The 21210-nt window shown below is 32.7% G+C and overlaps 6 protein-coding genes across 6 annotated transcripts; 3 read left to right on the forward strand and 3 right to left on the reverse strand.

The window, feature by feature from the left end:
* Positions 1-2515: 2515 nt before the first annotated feature.
* On the reverse strand, positions 2516-3748 carry LOC17885934 (F-box protein At3g28330). The gene is made up of 2 exons (XM_023782305.1): positions 3376-3748; positions 2516-3282 (listed from the first exon to the last, which is right to left on the reverse strand). Exons 1-2 carry the CDS (start codon positions 3746-3748, stop codon positions 2516-2518), a joined length of 1140 nt encoding a protein of 379 aa, XP_023638073.1.
* Positions 3749-4883: 1135 nt separating this feature from the next.
* Positions 4884-7238, forward strand: LOC17886844 (receptor-like protein 12). The gene has a single exon (XM_006290557.2). The coding sequence runs from the start codon at positions 4884-4886 to the stop codon at positions 7236-7238; it is 2355 nt and encodes a 784-aa protein (XP_006290619.2).
* A 370-nt stretch (positions 7239-7608) lies between these two features.
* LOC17886801 (putative F-box protein At3g28280) lies at positions 7609-8707 on the reverse strand. Its single transcript, XM_023782306.1, has 2 exons — positions 8141-8707; positions 7609-8052 (listed from the first exon to the last, which is right to left on the reverse strand). The coding sequence occupies exons 1-2, from the start codon at positions 8705-8707 to the stop codon at positions 7609-7611; spliced, it is 1011 nt and encodes a 336-aa protein (XP_023638074.1).
* Positions 8708-10776: 2069 nt separating this feature from the next.
* On the reverse strand, positions 10777-11919 carry LOC17886083 (putative F-box protein At3g28280). Its single transcript, XM_006293100.2, has one exon. It carries the CDS (start codon positions 11917-11919, stop codon positions 10777-10779), a length of 1143 nt encoding a protein of 380 aa, XP_006293162.2.
* Positions 11920-15995: 4076 nt separating this feature from the next.
* On the forward strand, positions 15996-17819 carry LOC17886568 (UPF0496 protein At3g28270). Its single transcript, XM_006291255.2, has 2 exons — positions 15996-16085; positions 16504-17819. Exon 2 carries the CDS (start codon positions 16515-16517, stop codon positions 17640-17642), a length of 1128 nt encoding a protein of 375 aa, XP_006291317.1. The 5' UTR covers positions 15996-16085; positions 16504-16514; the 3' UTR covers positions 17643-17819.
* A 1336-nt stretch (positions 17820-19155) lies between these two features.
* Positions 19156-20283, forward strand: LOC17885687 (UPF0496 protein At3g28270). The gene has a single exon (XM_006291186.2). It carries the CDS (start codon positions 19156-19158, stop codon positions 20281-20283), a length of 1128 nt encoding a protein of 375 aa, XP_006291248.2.
* Positions 20284-21210: the final 927 nt, after the last annotated feature.

Genomic DNA, 21210 nt, shown 5'->3' on the forward strand with positions numbered 1-21210 from the left:
GAAGAAGAAGAAGAAGTTTTGATTTCTCTCTCAAAAAAGAATGAAGAAGAAGAAGCGTTGTGTTGAGACTTGAGAGAGAGAGAGAATAAACAAATTAATTTAGAAGTTAAAAAAAAAAAGGAAATTGAAATTAATAGCATAACGGTCAAATTTAATTATATTTTCAAGAAAATTAAGATATTTCGTTAATGTTTTTTTCTTTTTTACCTCATCCCAACGGTAACAAAATGCAACGCTAATGATAGAAACAATTTATTAACCAAACTTTCAATAATTTTGTATGCGATAAAATTTTAAGACTAATCATATTTTGGATGACTAGGAAATTTCATAAAATTTTCTCAACTTCTAGATAATTTCTAAGCAGTACAGTTCTAAAAAGTTCAAATTAAATATCCAAACATATATATCATACGATTCATACCTAAGCTTAAGATATCAGTTATTTTGTTATTTTGTTTTTTTTTTAGATTCAAAATTTTTGCCGAAACTAACCAAAATTTATTTCAGTTCGGCTAATTTGATTTTAATTTTAAAACAAAACTATCCCAAATCAGTTTTTTTTTTTAAAAAGAAGAAAAAACTGATTTTTGCGCTTATTTGAGGATAATTACGGAGGTTTTAGTTTTTTTTTTTAATTATTTCAAATATTTTGATTATTTTTTATTTTATTATCGGATATAATTCGGTTATTTTTGAGCTAAACTTTTGGTTATGTACTTTTCTAAAACCCAACTTATTCCCAAACCGTTAAAGTATATGATAATGATTATAATGAAAACATGTATAAAACGAGTATTCGAATACAGATCGGGTCGGGTCGAGTTTGATATCGTTCTAATCATAATTTTAGTGGAATACACTAGAATTGATTAAATGGAAAAATTGAAACAGAGCAATTTCAGAGCAGCAGCAGCCAGCAACCAGCAACCATGCATAGCTTCGATTTCTTTCTAATTCTTTATTTTCGTAAACATGAGTTTCTTTTTTGTTATTTGCTCTCTTCTCCTATGTTTTTTTCATTCTATTATTTCTATGTGTTATGTATCGTATGATACACATAGATCTACTTCGGTATTGAATCCCTACGCTATTTTATCATTTTATCATTAACAATCATCAATAAGTAAATCAAAGTTACCAATATCTTCATCTTAAGAAAACAACAATAACTAGGAAATAAATAAGAAGCAAACGAAACATCCTCCATCTTTGCTTATGATTATGAGGAAGGGATCCGAGATAGCCAATGCGGGAGAACAAACGAGGTATAATATATGTCACAGAGAACTTGGAATGGGTTCAGTTCTCTAGGCTCTACCAAAGCTCAAAATATTACCATGGCTACTACAATGTTCCAATTTGTTGTGAACCCAAAGCTTGCCTTTGTTGAACTTAGCAGATACCAAACATTTACGCATGTGGCTCTGCATGTAGCATCAAATGGGTTTATACCCATTAGGTAGTACATATTTAAACCCACAGCGATTTCAGATACTAGTTGCCAGTCCCTGCTCTCTAATCGCGACAGTATTTTGGGATTGAATCCAAAAAAAACAATCAAATGCATGATGAATTATATTAATATAAAAATGTTAGGATAAAAAAGAGTTTCTAACAAATCAAGGTAAGTATCCAAAATCAAATTCCACAAAATAATAATAAAACATTGAAGTAAAGCAAATCTAAGGCCAATTATGCAATGAATGCAAACAAATACAATATCAGAAGCATTTAGAGCATGTCCATCGGCAGTTTCACAGAATATCTGGAGAATAAAGAGATAAAATATATTACAACAGTAGGAAAGAGAGTCAGGGACATTAGAAACGTTTCTCGTTTGAGAACATTTTTTTTTTTTTTAACTTGGTCAAATTCTAATTTTTTAACTTAAAATTAAAATAATTAAATACTAAATTTTGAAACTCATACTATGTATTATTACCGATGGTGATGCTCTTAAAACTATTTTTGAACTGACTTACTAATGTAAAAGTATTCTGCTTTTGCATGTAATATCTATGTAAGAATTTTTCTATAGATGAAAATGAAAAATTCATTAAGTTTCAAAAAATTCTAACAAGCATTAATATCCTTATTTGATTAGTTTACATAGTCGAAGAACAGCAATAGTTCATTGACTGAGGTTAGATATACTAATTCAACAATGATGTTAAATCTTTTGACAAGATTTATATAAACATGTAGAGAAGAATGATAAAGTAGGAATTTTAACGGACCTTTATGGTGATCTTATTAGCAGCCAATGCTATGCTGGATGAACAAACTCTTCTTCTCTTTTCATTTTCTCTCTATTCCTCAATTTCGTAGTATATTGCAATGTGTCCTGTTCAAACATTGTATCATTACAAATCATCAAAGTGTAAAAAAATTCAGTTTTTTTCCTTTTCTACTGTCTTGGTTAGACCAAAATACTCAAAAGTCAAAACTAGCCAAAAACCTAAAACAATCCTACAGCTTGTAAGAGAATAAACACGAATCAAGGGAACTCTTCTCACCTTTCTCTTGAATACGAGGTCGGGAAACGGTGCAGCGAACGCGGGAGAGCGAACTTTGAAAAGAATGAGTCAAAGAGGTCTTCAAATGGGTTCCAATCTCTAGCAAAGCTCAAAACACCATCGCTGCTACATTCTAAGTTCTTGTGCCGCCCAAACTTGCCTTTGGTCAAGTTGTTTGATACAAAACACTTATGCATCTCATTCCACAAGTACATTATATTAGCATCAAAAGGGTTTATCACCAATGGAAAGTAATCTACACCGCGCTTAATACAAGCCGAAGATACTATTTGCCATTCCTCGTTCTTCAACTTCCATACACATAACTTATGCTCTACACTTCCATCATCTTTGTCTTCTTTGATAATGTTCATATACATTAGAGATCCTTGAGATGTTGTGCAAGCTCTTCTGAAGTTCACATTGTTCTCTACATCAGGGAACTGTATAACTCTACATCGATCATATTCCGTGCCAGTAGCATATAGATTATGGGATACAACAACGTCATGATCGCCTCTCGTGGAGCCAAGCCAGTAAATGTTTCCACCGTTCAAGCTAACAGGATTGAACCAATTCACATGACACAAAGGGACAGGACTTAGGAGAGTGTTCAAATTCCAGAAGCCTGTCATAGATGAAAATATGAGTAATGTTATCTCGCCAGTATCCATGCTCTTTTTATTCATCAGAACAACTTTGTAACTTAAAACAACCCCGTTTTCAGTTTGTGTTCCAAGTGCAGATGGTCTGAATATATCAGCTGTTAGTGGCCGTTGCAGACGAGGAAGAGGAGGTAACTCAACACATTGTCGTGAAATCGGATTAGCTACAAAGTAGTGGTTAGGTTTCAAACTAACAAGAATCAATCCGACATCAGTGTAAGCCTCGACAGTGACCTTGTCTTTATGAATTTTGAATGTGTGGGCTAGGAAAGAAGAGATGTAAGAGCCTAGAGATTGTTGAAGTCCCCAAGTCTCGCATCTGTAGTGAGCCACTTCTTTATGAGTGTCTCTGCACATGAGTGACCATGAAGTAGTATGAAAGTTTTGATGATGAGACTTGGAAAGTTCGTGTAGAGATTGAGATTCGAATATAGTTTTCCATTCTTTGCAAACCAATACGAAAGCTGTGATGCTCCTTAGTGGTAATCTTGATAATATATTTAACATGAGATCTTCTGTGAAGTAATAATCCATCTTCTTCTTCTTCTTCGTTCCTGACTCCATTGGATTTAGATGTTAGATCGGGTTAGGGTTTACTCTGTTTCAGAAGACTAACCCTAAGAATAAGTATTGTATCATTTTTTTTTGTATAAGATATAAATAGCCACTAGTATATTGGGCTTCTGGACCTAATTCGAGAATCTGATCATGTTTGTTATGTATGAAAAAGAAAAAAAAATTATTAATCTCAAGGAGTTAATATAGTAAAAAAAAAAAGTAGACATAAAAAAGAAATATAAAGAAAATAACTGTCACAATTTTAAGAAATGTAGAAAAGGTCAACACTTAAATGTCCACATTTAAGAATAACAAAAATAAAATGTTCAAAGATTACTTTTCTGAAACAAGTAAAGTAATAAATCGCTTAGATAAGAAATTATTCAAATTATTGAAAAAGAAGAAGTTAATTTAAGAATTTGAGTATGATAATACTTTAAAATTGAGAAATATGTGTTTGACTGAATACACTAGTGAATATATAGGAAATAACAGAATTTCGAATTAAGCGTAATTTGTTTGGAAAATTCACAAATTACGGGTGACTTGAGCTGAAAATTCCAATGTGACTTGCAAGAACGTTTACCGAAGGTAAACTTACGTATTTCTTGGATCAATTATAGAGTCTTCTTTGATTTATCCTCTATTACTCTTCATGAAATATCCCAAAATGTAACTCGTGTATATATATTTTTGCCCGTTTAGGTTTAACTAAATTTTTAAAGATTTTATTTTGAATATGTTATATTTATTTAACTTTTAATTTCTATTTAAATATAATATGATATGGTGCAACGTTATAGGCTAAATAAAAATGGTGAATCCAAGTATTGCTCAAAATAAATTTGAGACTAGTAAACGTAACAAATGATTTAGTGGGATTGAATGACTTATAAATGTTTCTGAGGAAATTTTTTGTGATAAATAGCACAATGGGTTAACGAAGACTTTACCGACAAAGGAAAATTAAGGATTAACGAGGACTTAGACAAATCAAACTAAACCAACGACTTAACTCAAGACTTGGTATAAGTCACAGCTCCACTAAGGGGTTTTTATTTCCTCTTCTTCTTTTTAAAGAGATTAAGTGAATCACTCATTACTCATTACTACACAACACAAACTCAAAAATATAGATATGATGACTCAAGGCCATTGTTATTCGTTTTCTTGTATTATTACCATCTACTATTTCTCCCTCTTTATACACTCTCTAGCTTCTCCTTCGCTCCACCTTTGCCGCCACGACCAGAGGGACAGTCTTTTGGAATTTAGACACGAGTTTTCGATATACGAATCTAAGCCGAATCCGTGGAATAAGAGCACTGATTGTTGCTTTTGGAAGGGTGTCACGTGCGATGATAAATTTGGCCAGGTTATATCACTCAACCTTCGTAGTACCTTTCTTAACAGCTCTTTGAATACTAACAGTAGCCTATTTAGACTCCAATATCTTCGTAGCTTAGACCTTTCAGGTTGCAATCTCCAAGGAGAGATTCCTTCTTCACTAGGAAACCTTTCTCGTCTCATATATCTTGAGCTTTCTTCTAATAGATTAGTAGGCGAGATTCCGGCTTCAATAGGTAATCTAAAGTATATAAGAAACCTTAGCCTTGGGTATAATGATCTCACAGGAGAGATTCCTACTTTACTAGGAAACCTTTCAAATCTTGTAGATCTTGGACTTTTGCATAACCATTTGGTAGGTGAAGTTCCGGCTTCCATTGGAAATCTTAACAAGCTAAGAGTCATGTCATTTGAAAACAATAGCTTAAGTGGAAGTGTCCCTATTTCATTTGCCAATTTAACTAACCTTTCTTTTTTTATCCTCAACAATAATAACTTCACATCACTTCCATTTGGCATGAGTGGGTTCAAGAACTTGGTGACTTTCGATGTTAGCGAAAACTCATTTGTCGGCCCTTTCCCTAAATCTTTGTTCTCGATTCCTTCACTTATAGCGGTTGATTTAGAAGATAACCATTTTACAGGATCTATAGAGTTTACGAATACATCTTCATCATCTACTCTTCAATATCTACTCCTTACTAATAATAGATTAGATGGCTCTATCCCTGAATCCTTATCTCAACTTCACAACCTCGTAATGCTGGATCTTGCCAACAACAATTTCAGTGGGAGAATTCCTAGATCTATGTCAAAGTTAGTTAGCCTTGGTTATCTTGGTCTTTCCAATAACAAGTTGGAAGGTGAAATACCAGGTTGGTTGTGGAGACTATCGTCGGTGATGCTTTCTCACAATTCCTTCAGCAGTTTTGAAGAATCTTCAAAAGAAACAATGATCCAAGTGTTGGATCTGAGTTCGAATTCATTTGGAGGAACATTTCCCCTTTGGATATGCAAGCTTGAATGGTTGAACTTTCTAGATATGTCCAACAATCTCTTCAATGGCTCGATTCCTTCATGTTTAAGGCATTTCGATCTTACGCAACTGATTCTGCGGAACAACAACTTCAGCGGAACGATTCCGGACATATTTTCCAATACTACCAACTTACAATCACTAGACATAAGTGGTAACCAGCTGGAGGGGAAGTTTCCAAATTCTTTGATCAATTGCAAAGCTCTACATTTTGTGAATGTTGAAAGCAACAAAATCAAGGATACGTTTCCGTCTTGGTTGGGATCTTTCCCATCTTTACGTGTCCTCATCCTAAGATCAAACAAGTTCTATGGGCCACTTTATCATCGCAACATGTCCTCTGGTTTTCAAAGTTTAAGAATCATTGATATATCATACAATGGCTTCACTGGAACTCTCCCAAGTCACTTTTTTTCAAGTTGGCTTCAAATGATCTCACTAGGTGTAGAAAGTGATGAATACATGGAAGATATTCAGAATTTTTCTCTTGTCTATAGCTCGATGGAAATGGTGAATAAAGGAGTAGAAATGAGTTTTGAACGAATCCGACAAGACTTTAGAGCCATTGATTTTTCTGCAAACAAATTTTACGGCAAAGTCCCTGAATCCATTGGCTCTTTGATGGAATTGCGTCTTCTTAACTTGTCAAGTAACGCGTTCACAAGCGATATCCCAAGATTCTTGGAAAATTTGACTAATCTCGAAGCACTAGACCTATCATGTAACAAGTTTTCAGGTCAAATCCCTCAAGATCTTGGGAAACTCTCCTTTCTTTCATACGTGAACTTCTCCCATAACCTTCTCCGAGGTCCACTGCCACGAGGCACACAGTTTCAAAGGCAGAAATGTTCTTCCTTCTTAGGCAACCGTGGACTCTATGGTCTTGAAGATATATGTGGAGAAACTCATGTCTCCAATCGTACATCACAACTACCGGAGGGAATGTCAGAGGAGGAGGAAACAATGTTCAATTGGGTGGCAGCTGCAATAGCCTATGGACCTGGTGTCTTTTGTGGTTTGGTGATAGGATACATCTTCACTTCACACAATCATGAATGGTTCGCGCAAAAGTTTGGTGGAAAAAAACTGAGAGCCACTACAAGTGCTCGTTAAGTCCATCTCTTTTAGTCCCTATATATAAGAATTTGTGTACCGTCTTGTTTGTTTTATGTTTATGTAATAAACGTCTTTGGTTTTGTTATACGTTGTCTGATCATGACTGTTCATAATTTTGTGACAGTAATGATTCGTGACACATGTAAATGGAGAAACTCCAATATTGCAAAGATATCAAATGTATGAAACAATTCAAAAAGCTATCGACAGTTAATAACCTATATATATTTTCTTTAATTAAGTTTGTTAATATAGTAAAAGATATTAAACCCGAAAATGTAACAAACTGTAACACTAAATATTAAATAAACCAAACACCACCTTAGCTAGAAAGAAAATAAAAGAAAAATTAAGAAGTCTTGCAAAATCATTTTGTGGTAACAGGGATCTTATGCACCCATTGTGGGAAAACGCACGATTTCTCAAATTCAGTGGATTTCAGCTGAATGATACCGTTTCTGTCACGTTCCATCTCACTATGGAGAAAACTTCGTTGCATACTTCTACTGTGTAAGTTAATAGAAAGCAATCTTTGTTTCATATTAGTGTTCCCAAAGTAGACTATTTTAGCATCAAAAGGGTTTATTCCCAACGGAAAATGTCGGGAACAGTCAGTATCATCAATCAAATCCCACGCGATTTCAGATACAAGTTGCCATTCCCAACTCTTTAGCCTCCATACACATAACGTATCCTCTAGTGTTCCATCAGCTTTGGTTACAGGGACTACATTCATATACATGAGTGATCCTTGACAAGTTGAGCAAAATCTAATGAAATTTGCTTCTTTCATTGAAGGATACAACAACATCTTCATCCATACCAATGATATAGGTGACCCAGTGAAAAGTCCCATGCAAGATGATGGGAGATTTTAAGTACATAGAGGGATTGTAGACAGTTTTGTAGACACTCCACAAGCATGTATGAGATGAATATATCAATAAGTTGTTTTTCCTGTAGAGAACAACTTTGTAATCCAAAACGACACCTTTCTCAGTTCTTGTGGTGATTCCCAAGGGCCATGAGTAAACTTTGTGATGAGCATTATGAGAAGGTATTTTAATGCATTCATGTGTAATTGGATTAGCCACGTACAATGATCGGTTCTTCCCATGGTATTTGACTTCACTGATCAATATCAATCCAACCTCAGCGTAAGACCAGACTCTGTATTTGTGTCTCTGACTCCCAAACTTCTTGGTTAGGAATGATGAGATGTAAGAGCCTAGAGACCTTTCGAGACCCCAACTGTTGAATCTGTATTGAACTATGTGTTCTTTCTCGTAATCCGAAGACATGAGCGACCATGATGAGTTTTGGTGCGTAGAGTGAAACAAGTCACGGAAATATGGAGAATCCAAGATCGAGTCCCATTGCTTGCAAACAAGTTTGAAGGTTGTGAAAGTTTTTATTGGCAATTTCGAGAGTATAATTGTCAATAGCTCCTCTGGAATTGAATTCATATCTTCCTCCGATCCTCTCTCTCTCTCTCTATTAGATTAGGGTTTTTTGTTGAAGCGTGTGTGTGTGTATATATATAATATTAAGATTAGGGAAAAATCTTACACATCATTATCATTATTATAAAAGAGTATATAATAAAAATGATACTTAGACGGTTAATGAAAAGGAAAAAATATTTTAGAAGGAATATTCAAAATTTATAATTAACTAACTTGTATATTTATTTTTCGGTAATATCAATCAATTTGGCGCGATCCGGCTGGCCCAAAATAAATATAAATTTATATTTCAAAGCTCGGTCCGGCCTTAACAATACTAAAGTTTTTTCGGGAATTTTCAGGGCTTTTTTCTTTTGGTTTTTCTTACGAGTAAAAAGATCAAACTTCTAAGTTTATAACATATCTTAAAAAAAATATTTAATGGTTCATCATGAAACAAATGATTTCATAATTAAATAGCCCATCAATATTCATTAGAACAACCTTAATTTAAAAGAAAAAGAAAAAGAAATTTTTTTGTTTATAGTTTAATCCAATAAAACATGAAAATAAAATATATTAAAGCAGGTGGTAGAGTCAAGATTTTAATTTACTTCAATGTTCAAAATCAAGATCTACATATATATATTTGTTGGGTATATATAAATTATATAAAATATCATAATTGTTTTTATAGAATTAAGTAAAGCCACTGTGTAAATATGAAAATTAAGGTTAGGGTTTTCAACTTTATTTGAAATAAATCATTAGTCAAACTAAAATGTTAACAAAAAATATCAAAAATACATTTAGTCAAGGGATTTTGGACCAGTTCGAGTTCGACCAGGCTAAGCTCAAAAAACCTTTTTATCCGAATATAGTTAGTTCAAAAGACCCAATTTTTTCTAAACATATATATTTAATCTCGAACCAAATGTTCTTCAGGACATGATTGGGTTAATCCATGGACTTTGACCCTAATTGACAATGTCTACCTACCGACTAGAGTCTTTCTTGGTAAAAAGTAAAAACCTACTTAAGAAAAAGTCGATGGAAGTAAGAAACAAATATACTCTTGTGATGTATGAAAAACTCATAAATTTAAACCCTTAATAGAGTTTATAATCGATGCCTTCTTCAATTTTCTCCAAAGTTTTGCCTAAAGTTGTGCCCAGCTTATTTTTATTCATTCGATGAAAATCGAGAACGGGAGGGAAGAGAAGAAGAACACAACATAATCTGTTTCTCTACTTCACCAAAGAACACAACATGCATGGCATAATTTAACGTTCTTCTCTTTTTTTCTTTTCTTTTAATCTCGAGATTTCTAGCAACAAGGGATTAACCCGGCAACGCAACAAGTACCTTACCAGGTGAACAATCTTTGATACACGTTCGGGTATTTTTAATTTCTGCCTGGTCGATTAGATTTGTCGAAGTTTGATTTTACCTAGAAAAAATTAACCAAAAATTAATGTTTAAAAATGCTCAAAAATATTAAACATGTTCGGGATAAAACAGTAAAAATATCCATACCACTAAAAAAAGTAGGGAAGTATCCGAAAATACATAATATTACCTAAGTATCCAAAATAGGGAAATTGTCCTATTTCCCTACCATAACTATTGCATCGTATCAGACAGATGCGATAGTCACCGTGGGGAAATAGGACTCCTTTTTAGTATTATGTATTTAGGTAAAGAGGAGTCAATAATTTCTGTACTTTCTAGCCTCAAAGACCCACTCAGATATATCCCTAGAGCCGGTTCAGATCGAGATCGGGGATCAGGTTTGAGTTCCTAGGGTTCGGTTTTTTCTCTGCCTAGTCCTTCTGCTAAATTTGTACCGGAAATTCAATAGAGAAAACGTGTATCAATACATAGGATAGACTAAGAACATTGTTCTGTTCATATATTTTACCAAACAATTTGTTTTTCACTCTTTAAATTTTCTCTTTTATTAAGACCAAACCAAAAATACTGGAAATAAACCAAACACCATCTTCTTGCGTAAACATGTAAGAGTAATAAATAAAAAAGAAGAAGAAATACTTATAAAAGAAATAATTGCAGCCAAACAGATATTATGTCTAAACTATTCTCACCGTGTTGGGAATTCTATGCAGCCATTTTGGGAAAACGACCGAACGAAGCAAACTTCCATACTTTGTTGGGTAATAGCTTTTTTCTAACTTACTCTCAAGCACAAACTTTCCATTATGTAAGTTAATAGACAGCAAACTTTGTTGCATATTGCTCCAAAAGTAGACTCTTTTAGCATCAAAAGGGTTTATTCCCAAGGGAAGATAATCGAAACGGCCAGTATCATCAATGAAACCCCAAGAGATTTCAGATACAAGTTGCCATTCCCAACTCTTTAGCCTCCATACACATAGCTTATCCTCTAGTGTTCCATCAGCTTTGGTTACAGGGACTACGTTCATATACATGAGCGATCCTTGACAAGTTGAGCAAGATCTACTGAATCTTGGTTCTTTTCCTGAATCAGGGAATGGCGTAGTACGGCCATGTATAGAGTCTGTACCACTGGCGTAGACATCAAAGGATACAATAACATCTACATACTCACTATCGCGGGCAACCCAGTGAAGACTCCCGTGCAAGATGATGGTTGAGTGTAAAGAGGATATATCAGAATAGACAGCATTGTAGTCACTCCACAAGCCTGTCTGAGATGAATATATAAACAAGTTGTATTTGGTGTAGTAGAGAACAATTTTGTAGTCCAAAAGGACACCCTTCTCAGTTCGTGTAGCAATCCCCAATGGCCATGCGGAATACTTGTGCTGAGAATGAGAAGGTATTTTAATGCATTCATGTGTAATTGGATTAGCCACGTACAATGATCGGTTCTTACAATGGAAAAGGGCTTCACTGATCAATATGAATCCAACCTCAGCGTAAGACCAGACTATGTATTCGTTTCTCTGACTCGCAAACTTGTTGGTTAGGAATGATGAGATGTAAGAGCCTAGAGACCTTTCGAGACCCCAACTGTTGAATCTGTATTGGACTATGTGTTCTTTCTTGTAATCCCAAGACATGAGCGACCATGAATGTGAGTTTTGGTGCGTGGACTGAAACAAGTTACGAAAATATGGAGAATTCAAGATCGATTCCCATTGCTTGCAAACAAGTTTGAAAGTTGTGAAAATCTTTATTGGTAATTTCGAGAGTATAATTGCCAACAGCTCCTCTGGAATCGAACTCATATCTTCTTCCTATCTATCTCTCTCTAAATTAGATTAGGGTTTTTGTTGAAATCGTACGTGTGTTAGGTTTAGCCGATTAGGGTTCTATAAGACACAAATGTCATACTTATTACTAACTAGGTAAAAATAAAGTCTGATTTTTAAAAATATATTGTTATTTATCATTATTATTTTATAACATAAGTTTTTGAGTTTTAGTATTTTAATAGTTGTTATAAAGAAAATTGATTACAAAAACAATTCTCATAAATATCACTAAGTTAGATTTTTTTTTTCTCTAAAAACCTACGTTATTAGTTTTGGGAAATGAGAATTCTCTGGGAGATTCGAAAAAAGAAATAAATTAAATTAACATACAGTATATTGCATTAAATATCTTTCTTAAACTCAAATAAAAAATATAAAACTATCCTACTTTCGTATGAAACGATTATCTATGCAATGAAATAATTAAGCATGAAGAACAAAACACTTCAACATCAATTGTCTTTGACTAAGAAAGTTTTGCTTAGCTAAACTAGATTAATTGATTCATTAACACTTTTGTTGCCATGGCATTGATATTTGTTTTTCATTGTGATGTCAGCAAAAGCCGATTTTTACGTACTTAGCAGATACATGGAAGGACACCGTCCCCGTAAAGTAGCAAGAACCAATCTTAAGACTGTATTAATAAAATTAGAAGAAAAATTCTTAACAATTCAGAGAAGAAAATTTTGCATTGGCCGATCGAGACAGGGATGGATCATAATGTATTAGATTGAAACATGTCTATCTCGATCATAATGTAAGATATTTTGACAAATCTCCCATAGAATATGAACTTATTTTGGTTCTTGGATATCTTACCAAAGAGAAAATGTGTATTTTGGATAGGATAGACTTAATCTTCTATGTAATCGTAAAAAGTTAGCTTTCCTCTGTTCACATGATGCCACCTAAGCATACACCTAACTAACATTTTTAATTTTACACTAAAATAAATTTAAAGATGTATTTAATGCATATTTATGTTACTTAATAGAAAATTTATAATGCATATTTATGTTACTTAATGCATATTTATGTTATAATTAATAGAAAATTTATATAAATGAAAAATAAATTATATAAATAAATGAAATGTTAAAATAAGAAAACAATATTACAAATTTTTATTAGTGGTAATAATATAATTTAATTTTTAAATTCATGTTAGAATAAAACAACATTTATGTAATCGTATATATAAAATTTTAAACATGAAAAATCAAATTAAAGTGAAATATTAGTTTATAACATGATCAGGAAGAAAAAATCAAATTTGACATTTCATAAATTTAATCAAATGATTTTGATCCAAATTTGAGTATTGAAACATAGTAATTAAAGAGAAATAGTTATAATAACAGGTTTGGAGCTACTAATTTTTTCGAGAATTTTTCAAAATTAACAGGTTTTAATTTATGAAGCTTATAGCTTTCTCAAAACATGTGGCTTCAACAAATTTTATTGGCTTCAACAAAATTTTACATTTTAGAAAAACAACTAAAAAGTTGGCCCTAAAAAGTTTGTGGTTTATATAAAGAAACATGTGTTCAATATCTCAAACAGTTAGTTACAATATAGCATGATGTGCCCACATAATCCACATAATCTCATTGTTCCAGTTAGATTCTCACGCGTGTCAAATAAGCAAATACATGCAGTAATAGGCAACTTTACTCATCATTATGCAACTAAAATATAAATAGCTAAATAATAATTTTAATTTAATTATCATTATGCAAATCTTAAATTAAGACAAAACAAATGAAAGAAAACAAGAGTATAAGTATTTTGCTTGGTTTTTCAAGGCTAGAAATGTTTTGCTTTTTTTTTTTTTTTTGGTTAACTCAGGGTAAATCCCCAGACTTATGGAAGGATCCGAGACTAATCCCTAAGGAGAGGGTATCCCACGGGTAGGGTACCCCCAGGCTTTCAAATGTGCCTTAAGCAAGAGGCCCATACCCATGTGGCCAAAGGAATAAAGCTAGCAATTAGAAATGTTTTGCTTTCTCAACAATTATCCTAACAGAGAGACTAAATAACATATGTATAACAAGATTACAAAGTATTTTTACTTCAAGATACCAAAACATGAGCCACACTAGCTTATTACACAACTAAATAATAGCAAAAAAAATTAAAAAACAAATATCTTTTTTTAAGGGTGCACATATATATAGTTTTCTGATTGGTTTGGGTTTGTATATTTGGTTAACGTCTTTTCGGTTTTATAAATAATAAAATGATATAAAAAACCATATGTATCTTGGTTTGATTCATGATTTCATACCAGTAGTTTGTTTATTCTAGTTTTGTGAACCTAAATAATTTTAACCCAAAAAATCCGAAGAACTGATTCCAAAATTATAAGTAGTTAACCAATTGAAGATTAATCACCTAACTACTTATAAACCAATTGAAGATTATATATATATATATATATATATATATATATATATATATATCCTTTTTAGGATGCACATATATAGATTTTCTGGTTGATTTGGGTTTGTATTTTTGGTTAACGTTTTTTCGGTTTTATAAATAATGAAATTATATAAAAACCGTACGTATCTTAGTTTAATTCGTTTATGATTTGATATCATTATTTCATTTATTCTATATTTTAACACAAAAATACGGTTTATTGTTTTTAACCTAACGAAATCTAAACCAAAAATTTAATATAAACGACAACCAATTGAGCTATATGCTAAACCAAATCATTTTTTCTTTAATTCCGTCATATGTGTAACCACTTAAGAGCTTGTGGCTTATATAAAAAAAAAAACATGTGTTATATATCTCCAACAGTTAGTTACTCACAAGTATTTGTTTTTGCTTCAAAAAAAAACAAAACAAAAACATAATACTTTCTTCTCTACAACTATATCATCACCACACAAATCGTTGTCCACATTGTTTTTAACCTAACGAAATCTAAACCAAAAATTTAATATAAACGAGAACCAATTGAGTTATATGCTAAACCAAATCATTTATTTTTAAATTCGAATTGGTTTGTTTTTTTCTCACCTTTTTCTCTGTGGAAACTGCCATATGTGTAACCACTTAAGAGCTTGTGGCTTATATAAAAAATGAACATGTGTTATATATCTCCAACTAGCCCTGGGCAAAATATTCGTTAGATTCGATTTGCTTCGATATTCGTTTCGATTCGATTCGAAAAATTCAAATATCTATAAGATATTGAACCGAAGCAAATATGAAAATCTAGTATTCGTAAAAACCGAAGCAAATAACAAGTATTGATTTTTTTTTGTGCCGAATATCCGCTTCGATTCGTATATTTATATATATGTATAAATATAAATTATTATATAATACATATAATATATATAATATGTGTATTTATAGATTTGGGTATATATCTCATAGGCCTATTATTCAAATTATTATATTTTGGCTCGTTAGGTTTTTTTTTTGTTGCTAAATGTTGTTTTTAAGCAAATAAAACTTTACTAGAAAAATCATTATTAAAAATAAAATGTGAGAATTCTATGGACGGTGGTTACATTTACTTCTTATTTTGAAAATATGTCAAATAAAAACCTCTAATATTTCATATTTTGCAGTTTATATTTCTGTACTATATGTTTTTTGTTTCAAAAAAAAAATTAGATGGGTCGAAGCGAATCGAAGCAAGTAATTCGCAAATATTACGAAAAATATTCGAATATTCGAAGTTCCGAATACTCAAAAATTTACGAATCGAAGCAAATAGCAAAATCAACTATTCGATCGAAGCGAAGCAAATAACAAATATCACAAATTTTCCGAATATTTGCTTCGTGCCCAGGGCTATCTCCAACAGTTAGTTACTCACAAGTCACAAGTATTTGTTTTTTCTTCAAAAAAAAACAAAACAAAAACATATTACTTTCTTCTCTACAACTATATCATCACCACACAAATCGTTGTCCACATTGTTTTCATTCTATCCTAAATCGTTATCTACATTGTATCTTTCCTAAATCGTTATAGTTCTAACTAACGAAACACATGTTCCTTCTGCATCTTTTTCTCCTATAAATACCTTGTAGATCACTTAACCTAACATATCATTCAAACTTCAAACCTACAACATATTGATCAGCAAGATTCTCACTCAAGTTCTGGTAACTTTTCTCTATCTTTTCTCTATCTGGTAACCTTGCTTTTATGTATTTTTAGATTAGTATATTTTCATATTTATTTGTATATTGTTTTCATATTTCTGATAACAAAATCTATACAAGTATATTTTTCATATATATTTGTATACTGTTTTCATATTTCTTTTCATATTTTTGATAATAAAGTCTATACAAGTATTTGTCTTAGTGTTGATTTACTAGATTGATAACTCGTGTTACATTCGAGTATTATGTGGTTTAAATTATAATTGGTTATGCTATGAATTAATAAATTTTCTAACTATTTTTCAGTGTTATAGTATAGTGCATGTAATTGTTATTCGAGTAATTCCATTAACTAATATATGTATATATATAGAGTAATTGTTAATTTTTCTTGATTTGTTTCTTATCCTTTCAGTAATATCATCAATGGCGGCTGTAGAATTGATGTCACAATACTCAGAACACCTGAGTGCTTACAAACTCGCTTGTGAACAACACCCAGAGCTCAAATCCTTTGATGCCACGCTTCAGCATAAAACCAACAAAGCAATAGCCAAAATCCCCATTAAAGCCAAGCCTAAGCCAGTGTCGTCCACATACGAAGTACACAAGCATGTCTCCCAGCACGTAGTTGATGTTACCGAAAGTTTAACAAAGTTCATTACTGAAAGCGACCACGATGTGTTTCAGAGCAAAGCTCTAAGGGATTTGGTCGAGGCCTATTTCGACAACACCGAGAAGACGCTTGAGATTTTAAGGACTATAAAGAGTTGTGTCGGCGAAGCGGAATATGGAAGACTTCTCATCCAACAGGCCGTGGCAGATTTCGAGAGAGAGTCGGCAGAAAAAGATCTTGGTGGAAAAAAGAAGAGGTATGAAGAGACTTTGAAGAACCTCAAGAAGTTTAAAAAGATTGGTGATCCTTTTGATGGACAAGTGCTCACGAATCTGTTCGAGAAGCTCGACCAGCAGCAAAAAACTCTTCTGGAGGAAGTGAGTAAGGCTAAGGAAAAGATTGGTAAGGAAATTTCTAGTCTCAAGACAGAAATTTTAATCACACATGTGGTTTTTGGGGTGACGGCTGCTCTTGTTATCGTCGGGTCAATAGTTGCACTTGCATCAGGAGTGGGTGCTATTGCGGGGATTACGGCTTTATCCGGGTTTCTGATTACCGCGGGATGGCCTGCTCTCTACGCTACTTTGGATAGCAAGAGGGAAGCTCTGGAGAAAGAGTTGGCTCGTCTGGAAGAAATGGATCATAAGACGAATGACGTGGATAGGGCTTTAGAAATCAACAAAGAATCGATGAAGTCCGTAGCTAGTCAAGTCAAGGAGCTAGAAAGTTGTATCGAAAAGGTTATGCAACTTGTCGATAATGCTATTGACAATGAAGACGATGAGACGGACACTAGACTTGTCCTAAAGCTACTCACTAGTAATGTTGATGAGTTAACTGAGCAAATCAAGGAGGTTGGTGAAAGTGTGGAGAATCATAGCAAATTGATCTCAGAGGCAAGATTTCACGTTCTTGAAAAGATCAACAGTTCTTGGTAAGATTAAACGTTATCTATGTTGGTTGTTCAGTTCCCATATTTTCTATGTTCTATGTGTATTGTACTTTTTTATTTTACTTTGTAACGTTTGACCATCCGAGAGCATTGGTTAATATGTATCTCTCTATCCCGCGTTATGTATTTTTATAATTCGTGAAATAAAGTTTGAATAAAACTTGTTGGTTATATTTCATATTCATCGTTTCATGCACATATTAGATGACCCAAATATGGTATTGTAAGAGATCGATTGCTTAGACAAATCTTTGATTAATTAATTTCTCAACCAGTTCTTCCGGCTTCGCTTTCTTCATTAACAATTGAACATTATCAAAAAAATATGACAGGAATTTTCTATAAAAGATGCATCATATGATATATATGATCCTTTATTTTCTTTCATATCATTAGAACAAATTGGAAGTTCTTGCAGTGAAATTTATACACCGTTTAAATGATTTTTGAGATTTTTTAAATTAACCGGATTTTTTAATATGAATCTTATAGCTTTCTATAGATTTTTAATATGTTTTCGACAAATTTTTGAATTTGATTTCGAAAGACTTTGGCCATCTCTAACAATACATTTTATTATGTTAGATAATAATAGAACATTAACATTAAATTTTTGGTAGTAATAAAACAGTGAAATTTATACATCATTTAAATGATTTTCGAGAATTTTTTAAATTAACCGGATTTTAAATATGAATCTTATACCTTTCAATAGATTTTAGGAATTTTTTTATATTTTTTTCCTTTCTTAGAAAAATGTCTATAACCACTTAAGAGTGTGTGGCTTATATAAATAAACATGTTAGATATCTCCACATTGTTGGTTACTCACATGTATTGTATTATTGCTTCAAAAAAAAAAAACAAAACAAAACCAAACAAATATCTTTTTCTTCTTTCCAAATTTCCATTTTTGTTTCCTAAAAATCCACATCTTTATATTATAACCACACAAAAATATATAAAACAAAAATCATTGTCCACATTCTATCTTTCTATCCTAAATCGTTATCCACATTCTATCTTTCCTAAATCGTTATAGTTGTAACTAACCAAACACATGTTTCTCCTGCATGTTTGTCTCCTTTAAAAACTTGTAGATCACTTAACCTAACAAATCATTCAAACTTCAAACCTAAAATATATTGAGCAAGATTATCTGGTAACTTTCTCTATCTTTCATCACTCTAAGCTCATCTTTATCTTTTTACGTACTACGTTGCTTTGAAATATCATTATTAGGTTTTGCAATAAAAAAATTATTGCTATATTGTTTTTGTATTTCATTTTTTTTAACACTTTTTTGATACATAGAATTTTGTTTCTTTTTTGTTTTGTTTTTGTTTTGTTTGTCTTTATTTGTAAACGAAGAGTGGATGTTAACTATACTTTAATTTGGTGTGTATATATATTATATGCAAAACTATGGCATAAATTTCTATCTTTTCTTGAATTTTGTCCTTTCAGTAATATCATCAATGGCATTATCCAAAGAAACGATGTCGAAATGCTCAGGACACATGAGTGCTTACAAATCCGCTTGTAAAGAGCACTCAGACCTCAAATCCTTTGATTCTTCACTTCAACAACGAACCATCAAAGTGATAGACAAGCTCACTGCTAAAGCCGAGACTGGGACTGGGGTGTTGTCCCAACATGAAATACACATAGAAATCTCCAAGCACCAACTTGAAGTAAGCCAAGATGTGGCAAACTTCATTCTTGAAAGGGAAGGCGATGTGTGGGAGAGCAACGCTCTAAAATCTTTGGTCTTGGCATATTTTGACAATACTCATGAAACATTAAAGATTTTTGGTGACGTAATGGGATGCGTGGAAGAAGCAGAAAATGGCAAAGATTACATTCAAATAGCCGTGGACAACTTTGACAAAGAGTCGGCGAAAAAAGATGTTGGTGAAAAAAAGAAAAAGTATGAAGAAACCATAAAGTATCTAAAGAAGTTTGAAGACCTTGGAGATGTTTTCGATAGCGGCAAGCTCACGGCTCAAATCGATTTGTTAAAAAAGCAACAAGAATCTCTTTTGGAGAAACTCTGTGAAGCTAAAAATAAGCTTGATGAAGAACTGTGTGAGGCTAAAAAGAAGCTTGATGAGGTACATGAAACAAATAAATTTTGGAATGTGGTTTTCGGCGCGGGGATTGCTCTTGCTGTCGTCGCATCAATAGCTACAATGGGTATAGCCGCGGGTGTAGCAGCACCATTGCTTGCGGTGGGATGGATACGCGTCAGCCATTACTTGGAGAATAAGATTGAGGATCTGAAGAGACAGCAGGAAGATGGGAACAAACAGAGAGGTATAATAGATATGATAGAGAAGGGTACGGTAACCAACAAAGAATCGATGATGACAGTGTCTGCACTAGTCAACCTTCTAAAAACAAAGATATCGTTTATTTTAAAAGTTGTGAATGAAGCTACTGGTGATGAAGAAGATGAGGTGACAACAGAACTTGTCCTCAAAATGCTCAAGGAGAAAGTAGATAAACTGACAGAGCAAATCAAGGAGGTTGTTGAATCTGTAGATAAGCATAGCACACTGATCCTTGAGGCAAAGTATCACGTCCTCCAAAAGATCAACGGTTCTGGAAAATATCATCGCGGTTAAATGTTATAATGAATGTTTGTTGTTCAAGACTCTTTTAGTTTACTTTGTAAAGTTGACCATCCGAGATATTGGTTGATTATATGTTTATTACATAATTTAGAATAAGGTTTTTTCAAGGAATGCAATATGAACTCATAGATAATATCAATCAGGCTTCCAGTGAACAGTTATTATGAGCAAAAGCTGAATCTTGTCAAGATGAGGTGATTGAATCCACATAAGCCATAGTCGACTGTTCAAATATTAAAAAGTGCAGACGATGGATCGTGGAAAATTTTTAGAACCTACTTCAGGTCTGGGATGGTAGTGTTACCAAGGAGGGGAGCAAAGATTATTGTTGGGAACTAAATGTCAACAGCAAGTTTTTTCTTTCTACACACTGAGCTGGAGGCTTTATTATGGGTTATGGGGAATATCTTGATAAGAAGAATTGATCGCCAAGCGTTCAAAGCAGATAGTGTAGAGCTAGTTGCGATGGTGCAATCCTCAGAAGAATGACCAGCCTTCTCTAATCTCTTAGACATATTTGGAATACTTCAAAATCTCTCGTTCTTGTAATTCCAAAGCGAATGGTCTAACTCGTGCAGCCAGGCTGATTACTTTAGAAGTTACCTTCGTAAACTTTTTTCTTCGTTTTTAGGGTTCCAATTAGGATATAATTTTTTTAATGAATGTGTGATTGACAAAATCAAACTTTCATAATTAGGAATGTCAACCTTATTTAAATTTTATCATTATATAATCTTAACTCGCCTTTTTTATAAGGATCATAACTCTTTGTAGCATACAATATATTACATTAAGGGAACTAACACTACATGTACCGAGAAAAACTTTTTTTATTAACTATATGTCATTGTTCTTTTCATAATTTGTTCTGCTTTTTTTGGACAATTTTAACCATATATTCCTAAGTTAGCTGATAAC

The sequence above is a fragment of the Capsella rubella genome, unplaced genomic scaffold, assembly GCF_000375325.1.
Source record: "Capsella rubella cultivar Monte Gargano unplaced genomic scaffold, Caprub1_0 scaffold_5, whole genome shotgun sequence".
NCBI classification, from domain to species: Eukaryota; Viridiplantae; Streptophyta; class Magnoliopsida; order Brassicales; family Brassicaceae; genus Capsella; species Capsella rubella.

What these genes read in the sequence shown, in the direction of transcription:
- LOC17885934 (XM_023782305.1), bottom strand. Translation starts at nt 3,748, where the DNA reads ATGGAGTCAGGAACGAAGAAGAAGAAGAAGATGGATTATTACTTCACA. An exon ending in TGTCGGATTGATTCTTGTTA is followed by an intron (nt 3,283 to 3,375) that starts GTTTGAAACCTA and finishes GGCCACTAACAG; the next exon opens with CTGATATATTCAGACCATCT.
- LOC17886844 (XM_006290557.2), top strand. Translation starts at nt 4,884, where the DNA reads ATGACTCAAGGCCATTGTTATTCGTTTTCTTGTATTATTACCATCTAC.
- LOC17886801 (XM_023782306.1), bottom strand. Translation starts at nt 8,707, where the DNA reads ATGAATTCAATTCCAGAGGAGCTATTGACAATTATACTCTCGAAATTG. An exon ending in TGTGGAGTGTCTACAAAACT is followed by an intron (nt 8,053 to 8,140) that starts GTCTACAATCCC and finishes GTATGGATGAAG; the next exon opens with ATGTTGTTGTATCCTTCAAT.
- LOC17886083 (XM_006293100.2), bottom strand. Translation starts at nt 11,919, where the DNA reads ATGAGTTCGATTCCAGAGGAGCTGTTGGCAATTATACTCTCGAAATTA.
- LOC17886568 (XM_006291255.2), top strand. Translation starts at nt 16,515, where the DNA reads ATGGCGGCTGTAGAATTGATGTCACAATACTCAGAACACCTGAGTGCT.
- LOC17885687 (XM_006291186.2), top strand. Translation starts at nt 19,156, where the DNA reads ATGTCGAAATGCTCAGGACACATGAGTGCTTACAAATCCGCTTGTAAA.